The sequence below is a fragment of the Hoplias malabaricus genome, chromosome 11 (assembly GCF_029633855.1).
Source record: "Hoplias malabaricus isolate fHopMal1 chromosome 11, fHopMal1.hap1, whole genome shotgun sequence".
NCBI lineage: Eukaryota > Metazoa > Chordata > Actinopteri > Characiformes > Erythrinidae > Hoplias > Hoplias malabaricus.
The window spans coordinates 24,646,210-24,662,654 of NC_089810.1; the positions used below are offsets into that span (position 1 = coordinate 24,646,210).

The 16,445-nt window shown below is 39.5% G+C and overlaps 1 protein-coding gene across 4 annotated transcripts in view; it reads left to right on the forward strand.

The window, feature by feature from the left end:
• LOC136709365 (protein unc-13 homolog C-like) overlaps window positions 1-16,445 on the forward strand; it is a 245,897-nt gene that overhangs the window by 152,297 nt on the left and 77,155 nt on the right. For all 4 annotated transcript variants that reach the window (XM_066684518.1, XM_066684520.1, XM_066684519.1 and 1 more), the window contains 3 exons: window positions 4,517-4,613; window positions 6,511-6,654; window positions 10,108-10,185. In XM_066684518.1, the coding sequence (XP_066540615.1) occupies window positions 4,517-4,613; window positions 6,511-6,654; window positions 10,108-10,185 (319 nt within the window). The remainder of the gene's footprint in view (window positions 1-4,516; window positions 4,614-6,510; window positions 6,655-10,107; window positions 10,186-16,445) is intronic.

The following is a 16,445-nucleotide window of genomic DNA, read 5'->3' on the forward strand; positions in this document are numbered from 1 at the left end:
TCATTATTTTAGCCATGCTGCTGTTTCTGTCATAGTTACAACAGTGCACACAACATAAGTTTAACTAATAGAGCCCTGGGATCATTTCAGTCTTCCAGAGCTCTTTGAGCTCACAGTCTAAGGAAAGATGTATGTGTGTGTGTGTTTGTGTGTTTGTGTGTGTGTGATGTATGTGTGTGTGGTGAGTGTGTCATCATGCCATGTGTGTGTGTTGTTTGGGTGATGTGTCTGATTGTGTCATCATGTGATGTGTGATTTGTTGTGTTTGCAATTGTGTGATCTTGTGTTGTGTGTGATCATCATGTAATGTGAGTTATGTGGATGATGTTTGAAAGAGAAAATTTTGTGTGTCTGTGCTGGTTGTGTGTTCTTGTTGTTTTTATCCTCTGTTTGTGCACTTCCTCCGAGAGGTAATTGGCCCTCGTCAGTGAAATTTTTAATGAGCTGTAGACAGTCTCCAGTGCTGGAAACCGGCCAAACCTTCACAAACAAGAACATTCCTCAGAGCTGGGGACTTTCTGAGGATGAAAACAAATGCAGTTTAAGGCAGAGTCCAAATTACAGGAAGGGGGGGTGGGGGGGAGGTGAGGGGGCTGGCCCTCCTAATTAAGACTTGGATCCCACAATAAGAGGAAAAAACATACATTGGGGGAGGGAATGTCAAAACATATCTTTTTGTAATTGTAAATATTGCAACATATTTCCCATATTCATGCTTGGGGGCACTTTGTAATACACTTTAGACAACCCTAAATTGGCCAATACTGTATTGTGTTTCGTCGGCCTGTCTAAGTTCCATCCTGGGTCACGTCTTCTTTAAGGTTGCCATTGTGCAGCCAGAGCAGGCACTGTATCTTACTGTAAGTAGCTCACCATCTTAAACTATGTTTAATACACTATATTGCCTTTTGAGTTTCTGAATTAGACATATGGATGAGTGCTAAAATCAGCTAGATTACTGTAAGGATTGTATAACTTCATTTCACTGAAGCACGTGCCTGCTCTACTCTACACACTTAAAAATGATGTTTCTTCAAGGATTTATTAGTAATGAAAACAGTTCTATATAGAACCCTGGACACTCTGAAGAACCTTTGCATGATTAAAGTGTTCTTTGCACAGTGGAATGTTTCTTTAGACTGATAGAGAATGTTCTGCAAGTGGTTCTATTTAGCACCTTTTAGAAAAGGTTTCACGTTATATAGGGTCTCCCATTAAAGGGACTGACATGAGTGACAAAATGGATCATTTCAATTTCTTTCACAAGAAGCAAACTTTATTAAAAAAAAAAAAAACTATACAAATAAAAGAGCAGCTATGCACTGCACCACCAGCACAAACTGTATTCAATGATGCAGACAAATAAACTATCAAAGGATAGTGGACAGATATTATCTGCTCTGTTGTGGAGAATAAGAACAGTGCAAATTTTCCTTTTGAGTCAAGCAGCAGAAATTTTTAAATTAAGCTGTATACAACAATTTCAACAATTTTGTTGAAAAGCAAGTATGGTCTTGGACTTTTAGCACTGCAATTTCAGAACTGTGTTAGACATGTGGTGTTCCTCTCTCTCTCTCTCTGTGTGGTGGTACCTTTTGCTGTCCTTGTGGGGATACTTTCAAAGGTACATATTCAGTAACTTTAGAAATGGTTTAGAATGGTTTAGAATGGAATATATTATGTTGATTTCATACACCCCGTTTTACCACGAGGATCTATATGTTTATTTATTTCACACAATTCTATAATGTATTGAACCCTGTTTTTGGAGGAGAGAATGTAATGTTGTACCTTTAAAGGTACATTTAAAAAAAAATTATCTTTTGTAACAATAGATGTACCTCTGACAAATATTTTTTTTTTCTGGGAGTGCACATGTCTCTCACTCACTCTGTCATTCCTGCTGCATGTATATAGAAAAAAGTCCTTTAAAGCTAGACACTGACAAGACTTCCAAGTCTTGAAAGCTGTTGGCCTTGGAATCATCTACAAATTGAAGTGACGAGCCAAACACCACACACAGATGGCTCAGTCAAATTCAGCGTCTGTTTTCTCCTCTGTTTGTTCTGTTTGTTTGGTTGCAGTACAAGTGGCTACAAAGCTTCCTCATGTCTCCCAGAGAGTGTCAGAGGAATACAGGGAGAGATCTGTCACTGTTCACCTCCATGCACCGTTTACATACAAAGCAAAACAAACTCCCTCTGATTTGTGTTCATTCAGAAGCTCAGCATTTTAAGGTGGAGTATGAAATGGGAGTGTGAAACAGTACTGTAGCATATTCGTGGCTGAAGGTTTACTGTAAATTGCCTGTACATTTTTATTCACTGAAACTTCGTTGTATCTCAAGTTGTTTTGTTTTGTAGCATTTTCAGTCTGTGTTTGCCTTAAGTAATTTGTAACCACAAAAATACCCACCTGTGGAGCAGATATAGAGCACCACCCTCAACACTTTTCATGTTTTCCACAGTCATCCAAACACCTCCAAATGCCATTTTTTGTGGCACAGCCAGCGACACACAGAGAGTACACAGAGAGGTCAGAGGTGATATGAAGGCAGAGGTCCTTGTTTTTTCCCTTTACTGAGCTAGGACCTTTTTCCAATGTACATTCCGAACTGAGATATAGCAAATGGTGAGGAAACATCCATCTAGATCTAGATCCATCTATCGAGCCTGGTTGGCTCAGGGGACTCCGGAGACAGCCGACAGGTACCGAGGAGCCAAGCGGCTCGCGGCCTCGGCAGTCGCTGAGGCAAAATCTTGGGCGTGGGAGGAGTTCGGTGAGAACATGGAAAACGACTTTTGGTCGGCTCCGAGAAGTTTCTGGCAAACCGTCAGGCGACTCAGGAGGGGAAAGCAGTTTTCCACCAACACTGTATATGGTGGGGGTGGGGAACTGTTGACCTCGACTGGGGACGTCACCAGACGGTGGAAGGAATACTTCGAGGATCTTCTCAATCCCACCAGCACGTCTTCCGCAGAGGAAGCAGAGCTTGGGGACCCCCGGGGGGGGGGGGGGGACCAAGAACACGCTGGAGAGACTACATGTCTCGACTGGCCTGGGAACGCCTCGGTATACACCCGGAGGAGCTTGAGTCGGTGGCTGGGGAGAGGGAGGTCTGGGTTTCTTTGCTCCGACTGCTTCCCCCGCGACCCGGACCCGGATAAGCGGTGGATAATGGATGGATGGATGGATGGATGGATGGATGGACATCCATCTAGAATTTTTTTATCATTATTTAATTATTTTATATTTTTATTATAAAATTGCAAGTATCACTTTTAAGTCAATACATTACTTTTAGTAAAACATACTACTATATGTGTTATTACATTTTATGTATACAATGTATATAGCTATTTGAAGCTGAGCTGAATATTGGGATAGAGAGTAAGGGAAGGAGGGAAGTGGAGAAATGAGACAACTCAAGAAAGACATGAGATTACTAGGCTCTTTTTCTTAGGAGTATTTTTTGAGCAATAGGAGTGTTCACATCCCTGTTTTTTTATTTTATTTTATGCAAGTGATGAAAGACCAGAGAAATCCAAGGAAGGGTGGACATGTGAAACAAAACCATACCAAGATTAAACTGGGTTCTTTGAATCATTGTACATGTCAACACCGTGTGTCAGAGGGCATTGAGAGAGAGAGAGAGAGAGAGAGAGCATGTCCAGAGAGAAAGAGACAGTGAAGAGTACCTGCAGAGGACTTCTGGGCAGAGGCAGCTAAAAAAAAAGGACAGCTGAGGAGATGCAGAGAGAAAACAGCTGAGTAGATCCAGAAAGAGAGACATCAGTGGACATCCAAGGAGAGGGAGACAGCTGAGAACCACAGATAGTCAACGGATTAGATCCATAGAGACAGACAGCTCAGGAGATGCAGAGATAGAGGGAGCGACAGCTGAGGACAACCAGAGAGAAAAACAAAGGAGACGACCCAGAGATAGAAACACCTGAGAAGAACCAAAGAGAAAATCAAAGGAGAAGATCCAGAGCTAGAGAGTGGGAGACAGCCGAGACACACAGCAGTGAGTCAGAGACAGCAGAGCTTAAACTTTTTTTTGAAAATTCAAGAAAGCACACAAACCTGTGTCTGTGGAGCTGGCACTGACCCATAGGCTGGGGTTTGTCCAGATGGACATTAATTAATTTCAATGCATGTTTTTGAAGGTGCCTTATGTGTCTCTGTGAATCTGAATATATCACTTTCAGAGCTGTCTCTCTGACCCACTCCTGGCAATTGTGGATGGTGGATGGTGGTGGGGGGGTGTGTGTGGGGGGGGGGGGGGTAGTGGCTTTAAAGACAACAGAATAGCTGATTATAAAAATGCCTTCTGGGTAATCTGGAAAAACCATGTGCGAAGCTTCTCCAGCAGAGTTAGCACGTTGCTGGCTGATAGATCAGTGGTATCAGGCTAAACGCTTGCAGGGATTCTCAGTATGAAATGATTTTGATTCTCTCTCTGTCTCTCTCTCTCTCTCTCTCTCTCTCTCTCTCTCTCTCTCTCTCTCTCCAGGTGGTTCGAACCATTTGTTATTCAGTGGTTGGATGAGAATGAAGCTGTTGCCATGGATTTCCTCAATGGAGCATTGGAGAGGGACAAGAAAGATGGAGTAAGTTCTTAGTGTCCTATTAATTAGAAACATTCCCTTAAACTTTCACTTCCGTTCACGGCCTACTTTATTATAGAACCTTTATAGAGGATCTTACAGGTTCTAACATGTAAAGTCACATGCAAAAGTTTTTTTTATTAATATTTCTTTGGTCAGAATATTACATGATAAAGTGTCAGATAAGTATTAAATAAGTATTAAATAGTAATAATAAAAATTATAATAATAATCTGTGCTGATGTGAGATAATACAGAAGTATAACCACCACCTCCTTCATTTTTGGGCATGAAAAATGCTGCAATCCGTGTATACATTTTAATTAGTACAGTCAATATTAATTGTTCATTCCTTAAAATGTTGTTGAAGCTGAAACTTGGAGGTAGAGGTCTGCACAGGACTGATTTTTGTAATCCCACACCTGTCTGCGCGTGCCAAAATTCAGCAAAATCTGTTCCGCTCACATCTGTAACAAATATCACAGACTTTGAATTCCCTCGCAAATGTTACAAGGAGGTGTGTGCATATGAGCATGAGCATGATCACCCACACACATACAGACACACACACACACGCATATACAAATTTAAGTGCACACTCATACCCTTGCATGCTTTGACATATACACACACACAGGCTGCACAAATGTGCACACACACATACACAAACTTGCCTGCACACTCGTACCCATGTGTGCTCTCTCACAAACACACACAAACACCAGCTGCACAAATGCATTCACATGTACCCACCTTGCACACAAAAACACACAAAAGCACAAATGTGCGCATATGCACACGTAGCCACCACACACACACACACACACACTCAAGAGGTCGAATGACGGCCTACAGGCCTTACCATTTCTGCAGCACAGTAATTAACAATTCATGTGAGTACAACAGAACAGTTTCCTCTTGTCAGTGTGTCATGCTTGTCACACTACCCATTTATCTCCCCCCAAAACTACAAGGTAGAATTAGCTTTGTACATCATTCATTCATTCATTGTCTGTAACACACACACATTCACTCACACACTCACACCTAGGGACACTTTTTAGTCACCAATCCACCTACCAATGTGTGTTTTTGGACCGTGGGAGGAAACCAGAGCACCCGGAGGAAACCCACGCGGACACAGGGAGAACACACCAAACTCCTTGCACAGAGCGGGACTTGAACCCACAACCTCCAGGTCCCTGGAGCTTTGTGACTGCTCCCCGGGGACCAGGGATGGCTGCCCGCCGCTCTGGGTGTTTGTTCATAGCCCCTAGTTCACTAGTGTGTGTGTGTGTGTGTGTGTGTGCGTGTGCGTGCGTGTGTGTGTTCATGTTCACTGCCACCGATGGGTTAAATGTGAAAGAAACATTTTGTTGTACATTTTGTTATGTTTTTATTATTGTTATTGTTTTTTAGGACTGGACACAGCTCCATGGTCTACCAATCTACGGAATGTTTTTACCTCTTTAAAGGACCACAGTGTAATTTTATGAGCTGCTGTTGTTAATCGGATAAAAACCAATTTGATCACCACTGTTGCTTGGAGATTTTACCAACACCTAGTTTATGTTGGATGTCTGCATTTTCTTGTGATTGACTAGTCTATGTGACCAGCACTTTGCAGTATTTCATGTTTTAGTCATATGAAGTGTCAACAGTCAGAGCCCTGTAAAGTTTAAACGTCTGGTTTAGAGTTTACTAGGAACCAGGAATGAGCAGGTACTGAAAAAGTACCAAACTTGTCTAATTGAAAAGCAAAAGTAGTATTGTAGGTACCATGCACTGGAAAAGCACAGTTAGAGTTTGTGAAAGACTCATTATTTTGATGATGAGTTTAATTTTATATTGATTTAAGCTCTCTCTCTCTCACACTCTCTCTCTCTTTTGTCCACCCCAGTTCCAGCAGACGTCTGAGCATGCTTTGTTCTCATGCTCCGTGGTGGACGTGTTCACACAGCTGAATCAGAGTTTTGAGATTATTAAGAAACTGGAGTGTCCCAACCCACAGGCCCTCGCTCACTTCATGTGCAGATTCGCAAAGGTGAGCAACTCTGACTAAACCCCAAACCTTCCACATTCCTCACACACTTCATGAGGCTCAAAGTTTTAAAAGAATTAGGAGCCAGAGAAAAGAAAAAATGCCATTACAGTTCAGAGTAATCACATCAAAAAACTTGAGTGTTGATCTGTTTGGCAGCTATGATACTGCCATATTGGAAAAAGTTGCAGGATTTATAAATGATGACGATATGTGAACATTATGATGTGACACATCTGTTTCATGTCTGTGGAGCTACAAGATTTTATAAGACTAAATCATCACACGCTGCAAAACACGATGTGTGTAATCTAGTGCATATTTCTCAATCATTGTCATATTTGTGTAAATATAGTAAGAGACTTTGCAGCCTCTTTCTCATAAGTAATTTCAGCAAGAGAGAGAGAGAGATTTATAAGGGGATGACAGGGGCACTCAGGCAATGCTTCCTGTGTATAAAAGCATGTGTATATGTGCATTTGTGTTTGTGTGGGTTACAGTGTCATTTACTGACAGAAGGGCGTGTTATCCATGTGCTCACAAATTGAGCCCTGTGCTACTTGTCTGATTACAACACACACACACACACACACGAGTGTGTGTAATCCCAGCAGATCCATCAACCTCTGTTATCCAGTGCCTGTAGTGAATGCAAATGAAGTGAAAAGGGCAGAGCAATTCCTCATCACTGCCATACACACCAAATACACACAAATACACACTTTGATACAAACATACACATGCATTTTGTCTATCATACACACACGCACACACACTCATACAGACAGAAACACACTCAGTATCACACACAGAAACGCTTTCTGGCACACATACACAAACTCTCACACACACTGCCTTATTTAACCACAGAGAGCACAGAACAGATTGAAATTGTTTGAAGTTGTATTAGAGAGAGGGAAAGAAAATGAAAGAGGGATAACAAGGGATAAAGAGAGAAAGCTCTGTGGGCCTCTGCCTCTCAGATGATGAATGAACACACTCACCTGTTCATTGATCGTGACAAATAATCAGCAACTTAATTTACCTGTTTGCACTCTGTTTACTTGGCTCAAGGTAGGAGGTGTGTGGCTAAAGGTGAAGGTATTAACAAGGCTTTAGGGAAGGATGACTTTAAATAGAATATTAGTATTTTCATATTTTAGTATTTCTGTCAGTGTTATACTATGTAGGAATATTTATACTACTAGACTTTTGAATGCTACAACGGATGTGATATATTGTGTAAATATATTGATGCTTTGTTTTTAATTGATAATATTTTTTCTATATACGTTGATCAACTATAACTTTACGACCACCACCTTGTATCTACACTCACTATTTATTCACAATGTGTAACTCCACAATTACAAACTGTAGTCCATTTGTTGCTTTGCCTATTTTGTTTGCCCATTCACCCTATTCATCAATGATTAGGTCCCCCAGAGGTCCCCAAGAATATTTTCACACACACACCCCCCCCACACACACACACACAAAATATTGACACACTATACCATTCACACAAACCTGCAACTACTTATAGAAAAAATAAAAAATAAAGTGATTGTTAAACATATTTGCTCCTAATAGCTTCCATGCAAAAAACATAAATTATAAAACAGCTTCCTTAGACAAAAACCCAAAACTTGCCATGTAACCTGGTATGAGCTTACTTTGAGATATGCGTCATCATATTTTCTTATTTTCCCTTTGGAACTTGTGGCTTGAGAAAACTCATCATCTGCTGCAGGTTTAGCTCTAACAAACTTGTCCATCTTTTGCTAGCAGTGCTCAAACATGCATAGCCTTTGCCGTGACCCCCGCAATAGCTCTGCGCCCCTTAAGGAACCACTGGACTAGAGGATGACCAACACAAAATGTGCAGCAACACATGTTTAAAAACTCCAGTAGCACTGCTGTGTCTGATCCACTCGTACCAGTGCAACGCAAATCAACACACCACTCTCAGTGTCACTGCAGAGCTGAGAATGATCCACCAATCACATCATACCTGCTCTCTGGTGGTCCTGTGGAGGTCCTGACAATTGAAGAACATGGTGAAAAGGGGCAAACAAAGTATGCAGAACAACAGGTGGACAATATATATACACACATATATAAAATTATTTATATTATATTTCTTTAAATTCTTTACATGAGGTAAACAAAACAACTGTTATTAACTGAATTTCTGCATGAAAAATAATATTCAAATTAGCTTTGCTTAAAATTGCGTAAAAACAGAGAGCGGTCATGTCACAGGCAGATAATAAAAAAGAAGGTTAAGGACAGGAATAGAGAAATTATTATTCAGTGGTAAATAATTATTGAACAGGTTATTCAAAAATACGGGTAAGAATTTGTATTTTTCCTCCTGGGGGTTTGGGGGTTGGTTACATAGTGCAGTTTCTGCAGTGCTGAGCCCAGATTAGGAGTGACAGTGGATTTCTCTATTACAGGTCAGTGAAGAATCACCATGATGTTATAGCTGTAATTTTAAAGAAAAATACTTGCTTTTTTGCAAGTCAGGTCAAGGCTAAGAACGTAGTTTTTAAAGGATGCGTTAAAGCACTTTTTTAAATTCGGATGATTCATCATGGTTGGCTAGCTCTCCAGTCTGCATGCTCAAAACCAGCCTAAAGTGTTTTTTAAAAATCCCCAGTGTCTGTAAATGGGTCTCAGTCCAGTATGCTAGGCTTTCTCTCTCTTCCTCTGGAGCTTTTTAGACAGTGGATAGACCTCTAAATGTTGGAAAGCATGAACAGAGATTAGGATATTGATCTATTCCTGCAACATAGGTGGGCAATCTTGACTTTATTTAGCTGTAGATGGAACTGATTTGTGAGAATGCTAACTGCATGAAAGTAAACATAGACAGAAATTGCTACAAAACTAAACAATTTGAGTAACAAATGAGTTTCTATCGTAATATAAACAGTGAATAAAATATTACAGACAAGTTAAACTTCACACACATACAACCGACAATCTCTTTTTTCCCTTCAAACGCATGGTTCCACCTTACATGGCGTTGAGCTTCTGAATGTAAACAAATGAGAAAACAGTGTTTCCCCACAGTTTTAAATGTTACCTTTAAATAGAGACATCACGAAAACACTGACAAGAAAAGGGGAAAAAGGAGGAGAGTGTTACTGAGTCTGTCGGCTGCAGGTGTATGAAAAATTGAGTGAATGAAGCCTAAAAGGATCTAGATTAAAAATGAGCCCAGACTGCTCAGAATCAAATCAAATCAAATTTATTTATATAGCGCTTTTCACAACTGATGTTGTCACAAAGCAGCTTCACAGAATTCCAGTAAGACAAGATTTGACATGACATCAGAATGGTGACGTCCTGACAGAAATAAACAAGTATTCTAATTAATAAGATATATTTGCCATGTTTGCTTAATAATGGTACAATAACAGTGCTCTGGTTCCCTTGTCCTTACAGACCATCAATAAAGTCCTCTTACAGTATGCTGCTATCATCTCCAAAGACTTCAGCTCCCACCTCAGCAAAGAGAAAGTGGTAAGTATTACACATTTTGTGCTATTTTTCCACTTTCCAGAATCTGACACAAGCAGGGTTTCTATCAAAAAAAAAAAAAAAAAAAACGGGGCCAGAATCACAAATCTGTCTTAAGAAAGTGAAATTTAAGAATTTGTTAAGGAAATATTTTTTGGAGAATTGCATTGAGAATTGAATTGCTTTATGAACTTCTTAGTATTTGTCTTAAGCTCTATAGTCTTTTTTTTTTCTTTTCTAAGTAAAGATTTTGTAAATCCAGCCCCTGGCTTTCAGGGATGCTATTAATACTGTCCATATTCTTGTTCATTTTTTTGTATAATTATTAGGCTGGGGTGCAGAACACACTGCATCTTATAATAGCTCAGAAATTGTCCATTTATCAGCTGCAAGCCCTTTATATCTGTTTGATATCACTCTTTGCTTTTTAATTTTCTTCAGTGGTCCACTAGCACCTGTTGCCGTCTGCCATGCTTCATGTATAATGCTGTATTAAAACAGAATCATTCATGACTATATTATATACACATTTCCAAGATTCATTCAGAAAGTGCATTTGCATCGTAGGTTTATTGCAATTCCTAGTCATTTGTCTTCCTTGTTTGAGTGTAATTCTAGGCAAAGCTTGGTGATTTTATTCATTATTTGCCTTTTCTGTCCTTTCTATTCAATATTTATACATTATGAAAAAATATTCATAGAAGTGAATGGAAATATCTCTGCTGCACATTATCAAGACCCGTAACTGAATAATTCCTTCCCTTTCCCTGACTTGCTCTTGGAACACAAGTAATCAAAACCTACCTCAACCAGTTATCATGGTGCTGACTTCAATCCTAAATGATCACACAATCTCCACATACTGTGATAATCTCACAAATAGTCTTGATTATTTAGGTTTCTGACACACATACACAACAACTCTCACACTATATAAACATGGACAAAAGATTTATTGTGAAGCCTGTATTTTGAAATGAGCTCAGTGCTAAAACTAATTAATCAAATTTCGCACAATAAATGTCTTGCCTGATCCACATTTGGGATAAATGAGGATCAAACACTCTGTTAAAACTACTGCTTTCATTTTTTCATTGATCAGTAGTTGTGAGAATGAAATACAGAAGTATTTTTTTATTAGTCTCTCAAGCTTGTCTTTGTGTGTGTTGATGGTGATTTGCCAGTGAGCCGTTTATCATGTGCTGGGGAAAGACAGACACACGGACGTTAATTAAAGACACGTCACAGAGCTATGTGTCAGAACTGTGAGCTGCTCTTTGAGCTTATCTCTCGCCTCGTGACTGACAGCTCAGTTCACAGCTAAAACTCCTCAGCTTAATCTCTGCTTCCCGTTTCTATACACTCAATAAATCACAGCTCAGACTTTCCATAGTGTCGAGCTTCTCAGACCCAGGAAGTTTTGTTTTTAGACACTAACACACCTCTTTCAACTAACAGACTGAACTGGGGGATATCTTGAGGGAAAGTTTAATTAAAATATGCTATAACAAATAGTATTTGATTTCCCATTAAGGAAATATTTAAAATTTAATTGTAAACTTTTGGGAGTTATGTGCTGTGCTCAACGGTACATAAGCCATGAATGTGGAGGGAATGTGCTGTTCTCAATCCCACTTCTCTAACCATAGACCATGACTACCTCAAAATTAATATTAATATAATTTAATTAATTATTATTTTTTTTGGATCAAAAAAAAAAAGTTTTAGTTTTTGTCTGTTATTTGTTTTGCTTTTTTCATATGATTAATTTGTGTTCTATGTAATGGTTCACCTGATTTAGTGATGTGATTGTGTTTTTGGTGTGTGTGATTTAAAAAGCTACAGCAGTTCAAAACTAGATTTATACAACGCTTCATAATCCCTGTGACATCAACCAATGCTGATTGCTAGCCTAGTCACTAAGCTACACGTTATATTATATGTCACTTTTCCACTGCAGCTGTTTCACTCTTCCATTAGGCATATTTGGTACTTGGGGACTAGGGACTTTATTAGGACGTGCTTGCTCCTGATTCCAAGCAAGCCGACTAGGGTGTAAACCATTGCATGTAAACCTTGAAAAGTGCCGATTGGTCAGAGACTTGTCAGTTAAGATGCAATGCAGACATCCAGCACAAACTAACCATTTGTAAAACTTTCAAGCTACAGTAGTGATCACATTTGTTTTATCCAACTCACAACAGCAGCCCATAAATTACAGGTTACAACGGGAACTGTTTTTTCTTTAGGTACTAATGACCATTTAAGTATGTGGAAGTTCACTTTATCATGTTTCTATTTGTTTTATTACACATTCTTGATTTATTCTTTTTACCTTAAGATTATTGTTGGGCTGTGGTCAGTTTGTATTGCATTAGTTCTGATATAAATGGGTTATGCAGCACATTTAAGAGGAAAATATTTGCCAACTTAAAAAATTACTTTGTTCTGTAGCTTTGATTCAGGATTATGGAGCTAATTCAGTGACATAATGGGGAGGCATCTCTCATGCCCTGGCCCTGCCGTGTCTATTTTTCCTCACCATGTGCTCATGGTCCCCATGGCTCTGCTTCTTGTAGTTCTTGTCTCCGCTCTAGTCCCACCTTAGTCCTGCCTCTGTCCAATTATTGTCTCCAGGTGTTCCTCGTTTGTCCTGTCCTTATATAGTCCCTCTGTTTAAGTGCTCCCTTGTTGGTTCTTCTGTGTGTAAATGTGTGCTTCTGTTTCTTTCTGTTTAATCAAATCAAATCAAATCAAATTTATTTATATAGCGCTTTTCACAACTGATGTTGTCACAAAGCAGCTTCACAGAATTCCAGTAAGACAAAGATTTGACATGAAATGTAAAAACAAATGTAAAACCCTCAAGTGAGCAAGCCAGGGGCGACAGTGGCAAGGAAAAACTCCCCCAGCTGAGGAAGAAACCTTGGGAGGAACCAAGGCTCACAAGGGGTGACCCATCCTCCTCTGGTCAATCTACTGGTGATGATAGTTAGTAGTCCATGAGAACTTCAGTGTAGGGACAGCTTCAAGGCACTTGGTGGTTGCTGGAGCGTGGGCAGCTGGTCTGAAGCGTGGAGGAGGATCTCGACAGTCATCCATCAGTGTCCAGACAGACAGGTGGGCAGTCGTTTACTCGGAAAGATGTAAAGGGATGGAATTAGTTTTGAACTGTTTTGTGTTTGTAAAGTAGAAAATATGAAAATTTCCAGAGTGTGGCTAATGACTCCGGCAGATCTGACTATGACAGCATTAACTAAAAGGAGAGAACCAGGAGGACACACAGACACGGGAGCATCCTGAAACACTGGCATCCCTCCGCTCCACCGTCAACAAACCTGAGTGATCGCGAGAAGCGGCGGGACGACAGCACCAGCGTCTCAGTTTACTATAATTCCCTGTGTCCATGGACCCCCCGGATCTGCCGCCTTTATCTATGGGGGAGCATTAGCTACCAAATGATAAACTAAACAAATGAGTTTTTAGCCTACATTTGAAGATTGTGACTGTGTCTGAGTCCCGAACATTTTCTGGAAGATCATTCCAGAGTCTGGGGGCTTTATAAGAAAAGGCTCTTCCCCCAGCTGAGGCCTTCTGAATTCTGGGAACATTTAAAAATCCAGTATTCTGTGATCTGAGTAAACGTGGAGGCTCATAATAGGAAATTGTATCTTGAAGATATTCAGGAGCAAGCCCATGTAGAGCTTTATATGTTAATAACAAAATTTTGTAGTCAATGCGGAATTTAACAGGCAGCCAATGTAGTGATGATAAAACTGGGCTGATATGTTCAAATTTTCTAGTTTTAGTGAGGACCCTAGCTGCAGCATTTTGAACTAGTTGAAGTTTTCTTAAATTGCTGCTGGTGCATCCTGACAGTAGTGCGTTACAGTAGTCAAGCCTTGAAGTAATAAAGGCATGTACTAATGTTTCTGCGTCCTGGAGGGATAAGGCATTTCTAATCTTAGCAATATTGCGAAGATGTAAAAAAGCTGTCCTAGTGATACTACCTATGTGTTGATCAAATGATAAATCCGGGTCAATTATGACACCAAGATTTTTTGCTGCTGAACCAGGTTTAACTGGAAAGTTAGCTAGATTTAAAATTAAGTCTGATAATTTATTTCTTGTCACTTTTGGACCCAAAAGCAGGACCTCTGTTTTGTTGCTGTTTAGAAGGAGGAAGTTACGCAACATCCAGCCTTTCACGTCTTTTACACAGTCCTCTATTTTCTTTAATCGGTGTTTGTCATCGGGCTTGGCTGAAATATACAATTGTGTGTCGTCTGCGTAACAGTGAAAGTTAATGTCATGGTTTCTTATAACTGTGCCTAGCGGTAACATGTATAATGTAAATAATAATGGTCCTAAAATAGAGCCTTGTGGAATTCCAAATCTTACTTTAGAATAATTTGAATTTAGATTGTTTACTTTTACGAATTGATAACGTTCCGTTAAGTAAGATTTGAACCATAATAGGGCTGTCCCTGTGATTCCAACGATGTTTTCTAACCTTTCTATGAGAATATTGTGGTCTATTGTATCGAAGGCTGCGCTTAGGTCAAGAAGCACCAACAGGGATACGTGGCCTTGATCAGAGGCAAGAAGAAGATCATTTGTTATCTTGACTAGAGCTGTCTCTGTACTATGATGTTGCCTGAATCCAGATTGGAATTTTCCATATATATGATTCTTATGTAGATATGAACTAAGTTGTTGGGCCACAGCTTTTTCTAAGATCTTAGACAGAAATGGCAAATTAGAAATAGGCCTGTAATTAGACAGTGTACTAGCATCAAGATTTGGTTTCTTGATCATAGGTTTAATAACTGCTAGTTTAAAAGCTTTGGGTACATGGCCCAGACTAAGCGATGAGTTTACTATAGTTAAAAGAGGATCAATAATAGCTGGTAGTACTTCTTTGAGCAACTTTGTGGGAATTGCATCAAGTGTGCAAGTTGTACAGTTTGCGGAGGTGATAATCTTCTCTAGTTCTAATTGTGGGAGTGGGTAAAAGGTTTCAAGTCTTTCTTTTACAGTTATATTATGTTTTATTTCATTCACATCAGGTGGCAGCCAGGATGGATTTGATCCTGTGGCTAGAGTTTGTTGTCTAATATTCTCAATTTTATTATTAAAAAAGTCCATAAAATCTTTACTGGTGAGAGTTGCTGGAATTAGTTGTTCAGAACCTGCTTGATTTTTTGTAATTCTAGAAAACACACTAAACAGTGCTCTCGGATTATTTTTATTATGGGAGATCAGCGAGGCCAGATATGCTGAGCGAGCTTTAGTGAGGGCATTTCTATACTCTATAAGGCTGTCCTTCCAGGCAGAATGGAACACTTCAAGCTTGGTTGATCGCCATTTCCGCTCTAGTTTTCGTAATGTTTGTTTTAAAGTACGGGTCTTATCATTATACCATGGTGCGAGCTTTTTCTGTCTTATACTTTTATGTTTAAGTGGTGCTACCTTTTCTAAAGTAGATCGACAGGTATTTTCTAGGTAATCAGTTAGTACATCTAGGTCTATTGGGTCTGATGGAGTTGGAACTGGGGTCGATAGTTCTGGTAGGTTTTCTATAAATTGTAGGGCGGTAGATGGTTTTATTATACGCCTTGTAGAATAGCGAGGGTTCTTACATATATTATGGATAAAACGTAGCTCATATGAAATTAAGTAATGATCGGAGATTGCTGAGGATTGCGGTAAGATATTAATTTTGTCAATGTTAAGACCTAGTGTCAGAACTAAGTCTAAAGTGTGGCTGCAGTAGTGTGTAGGCCCTGTTACATTTTGAGTAATACCAATAGAGTCTAAGATTGAGGTAAATGCCTTTTTTAGTGGGTCACTTTCCTTCTCAAAATGGATATTGAAATCTCCTACAATTATAACTTTATGATTGCACACCGCTAGGTTTGTAGCAAAATCGCTGAATTCTTTCAGAAATTCTAAGTAAGGCCCTGGTGGTCTGTAAATGTTGCATAATAAAAATGCGTCCTTTTTTGTGACCGGATTTGTAATAATAGTGGAGAGAACCTCAAAAGAAGAGAAGGTGTCACATTGTTTAAGACTAATTTCTAGGGTATTTTGGTAAATTACACATACTCCACCTCCTTTGCCTGATATTCTTGGGCTATGTGCATAATTATAGCCTAGGGGGGTGGCTTCATTTAGTGCTAAATATTCATTTGGTTTAACCCACGTTTCCGTGAGACAGAAAACATTGAATTTATGATCACTTATAATATCATTTACGATGA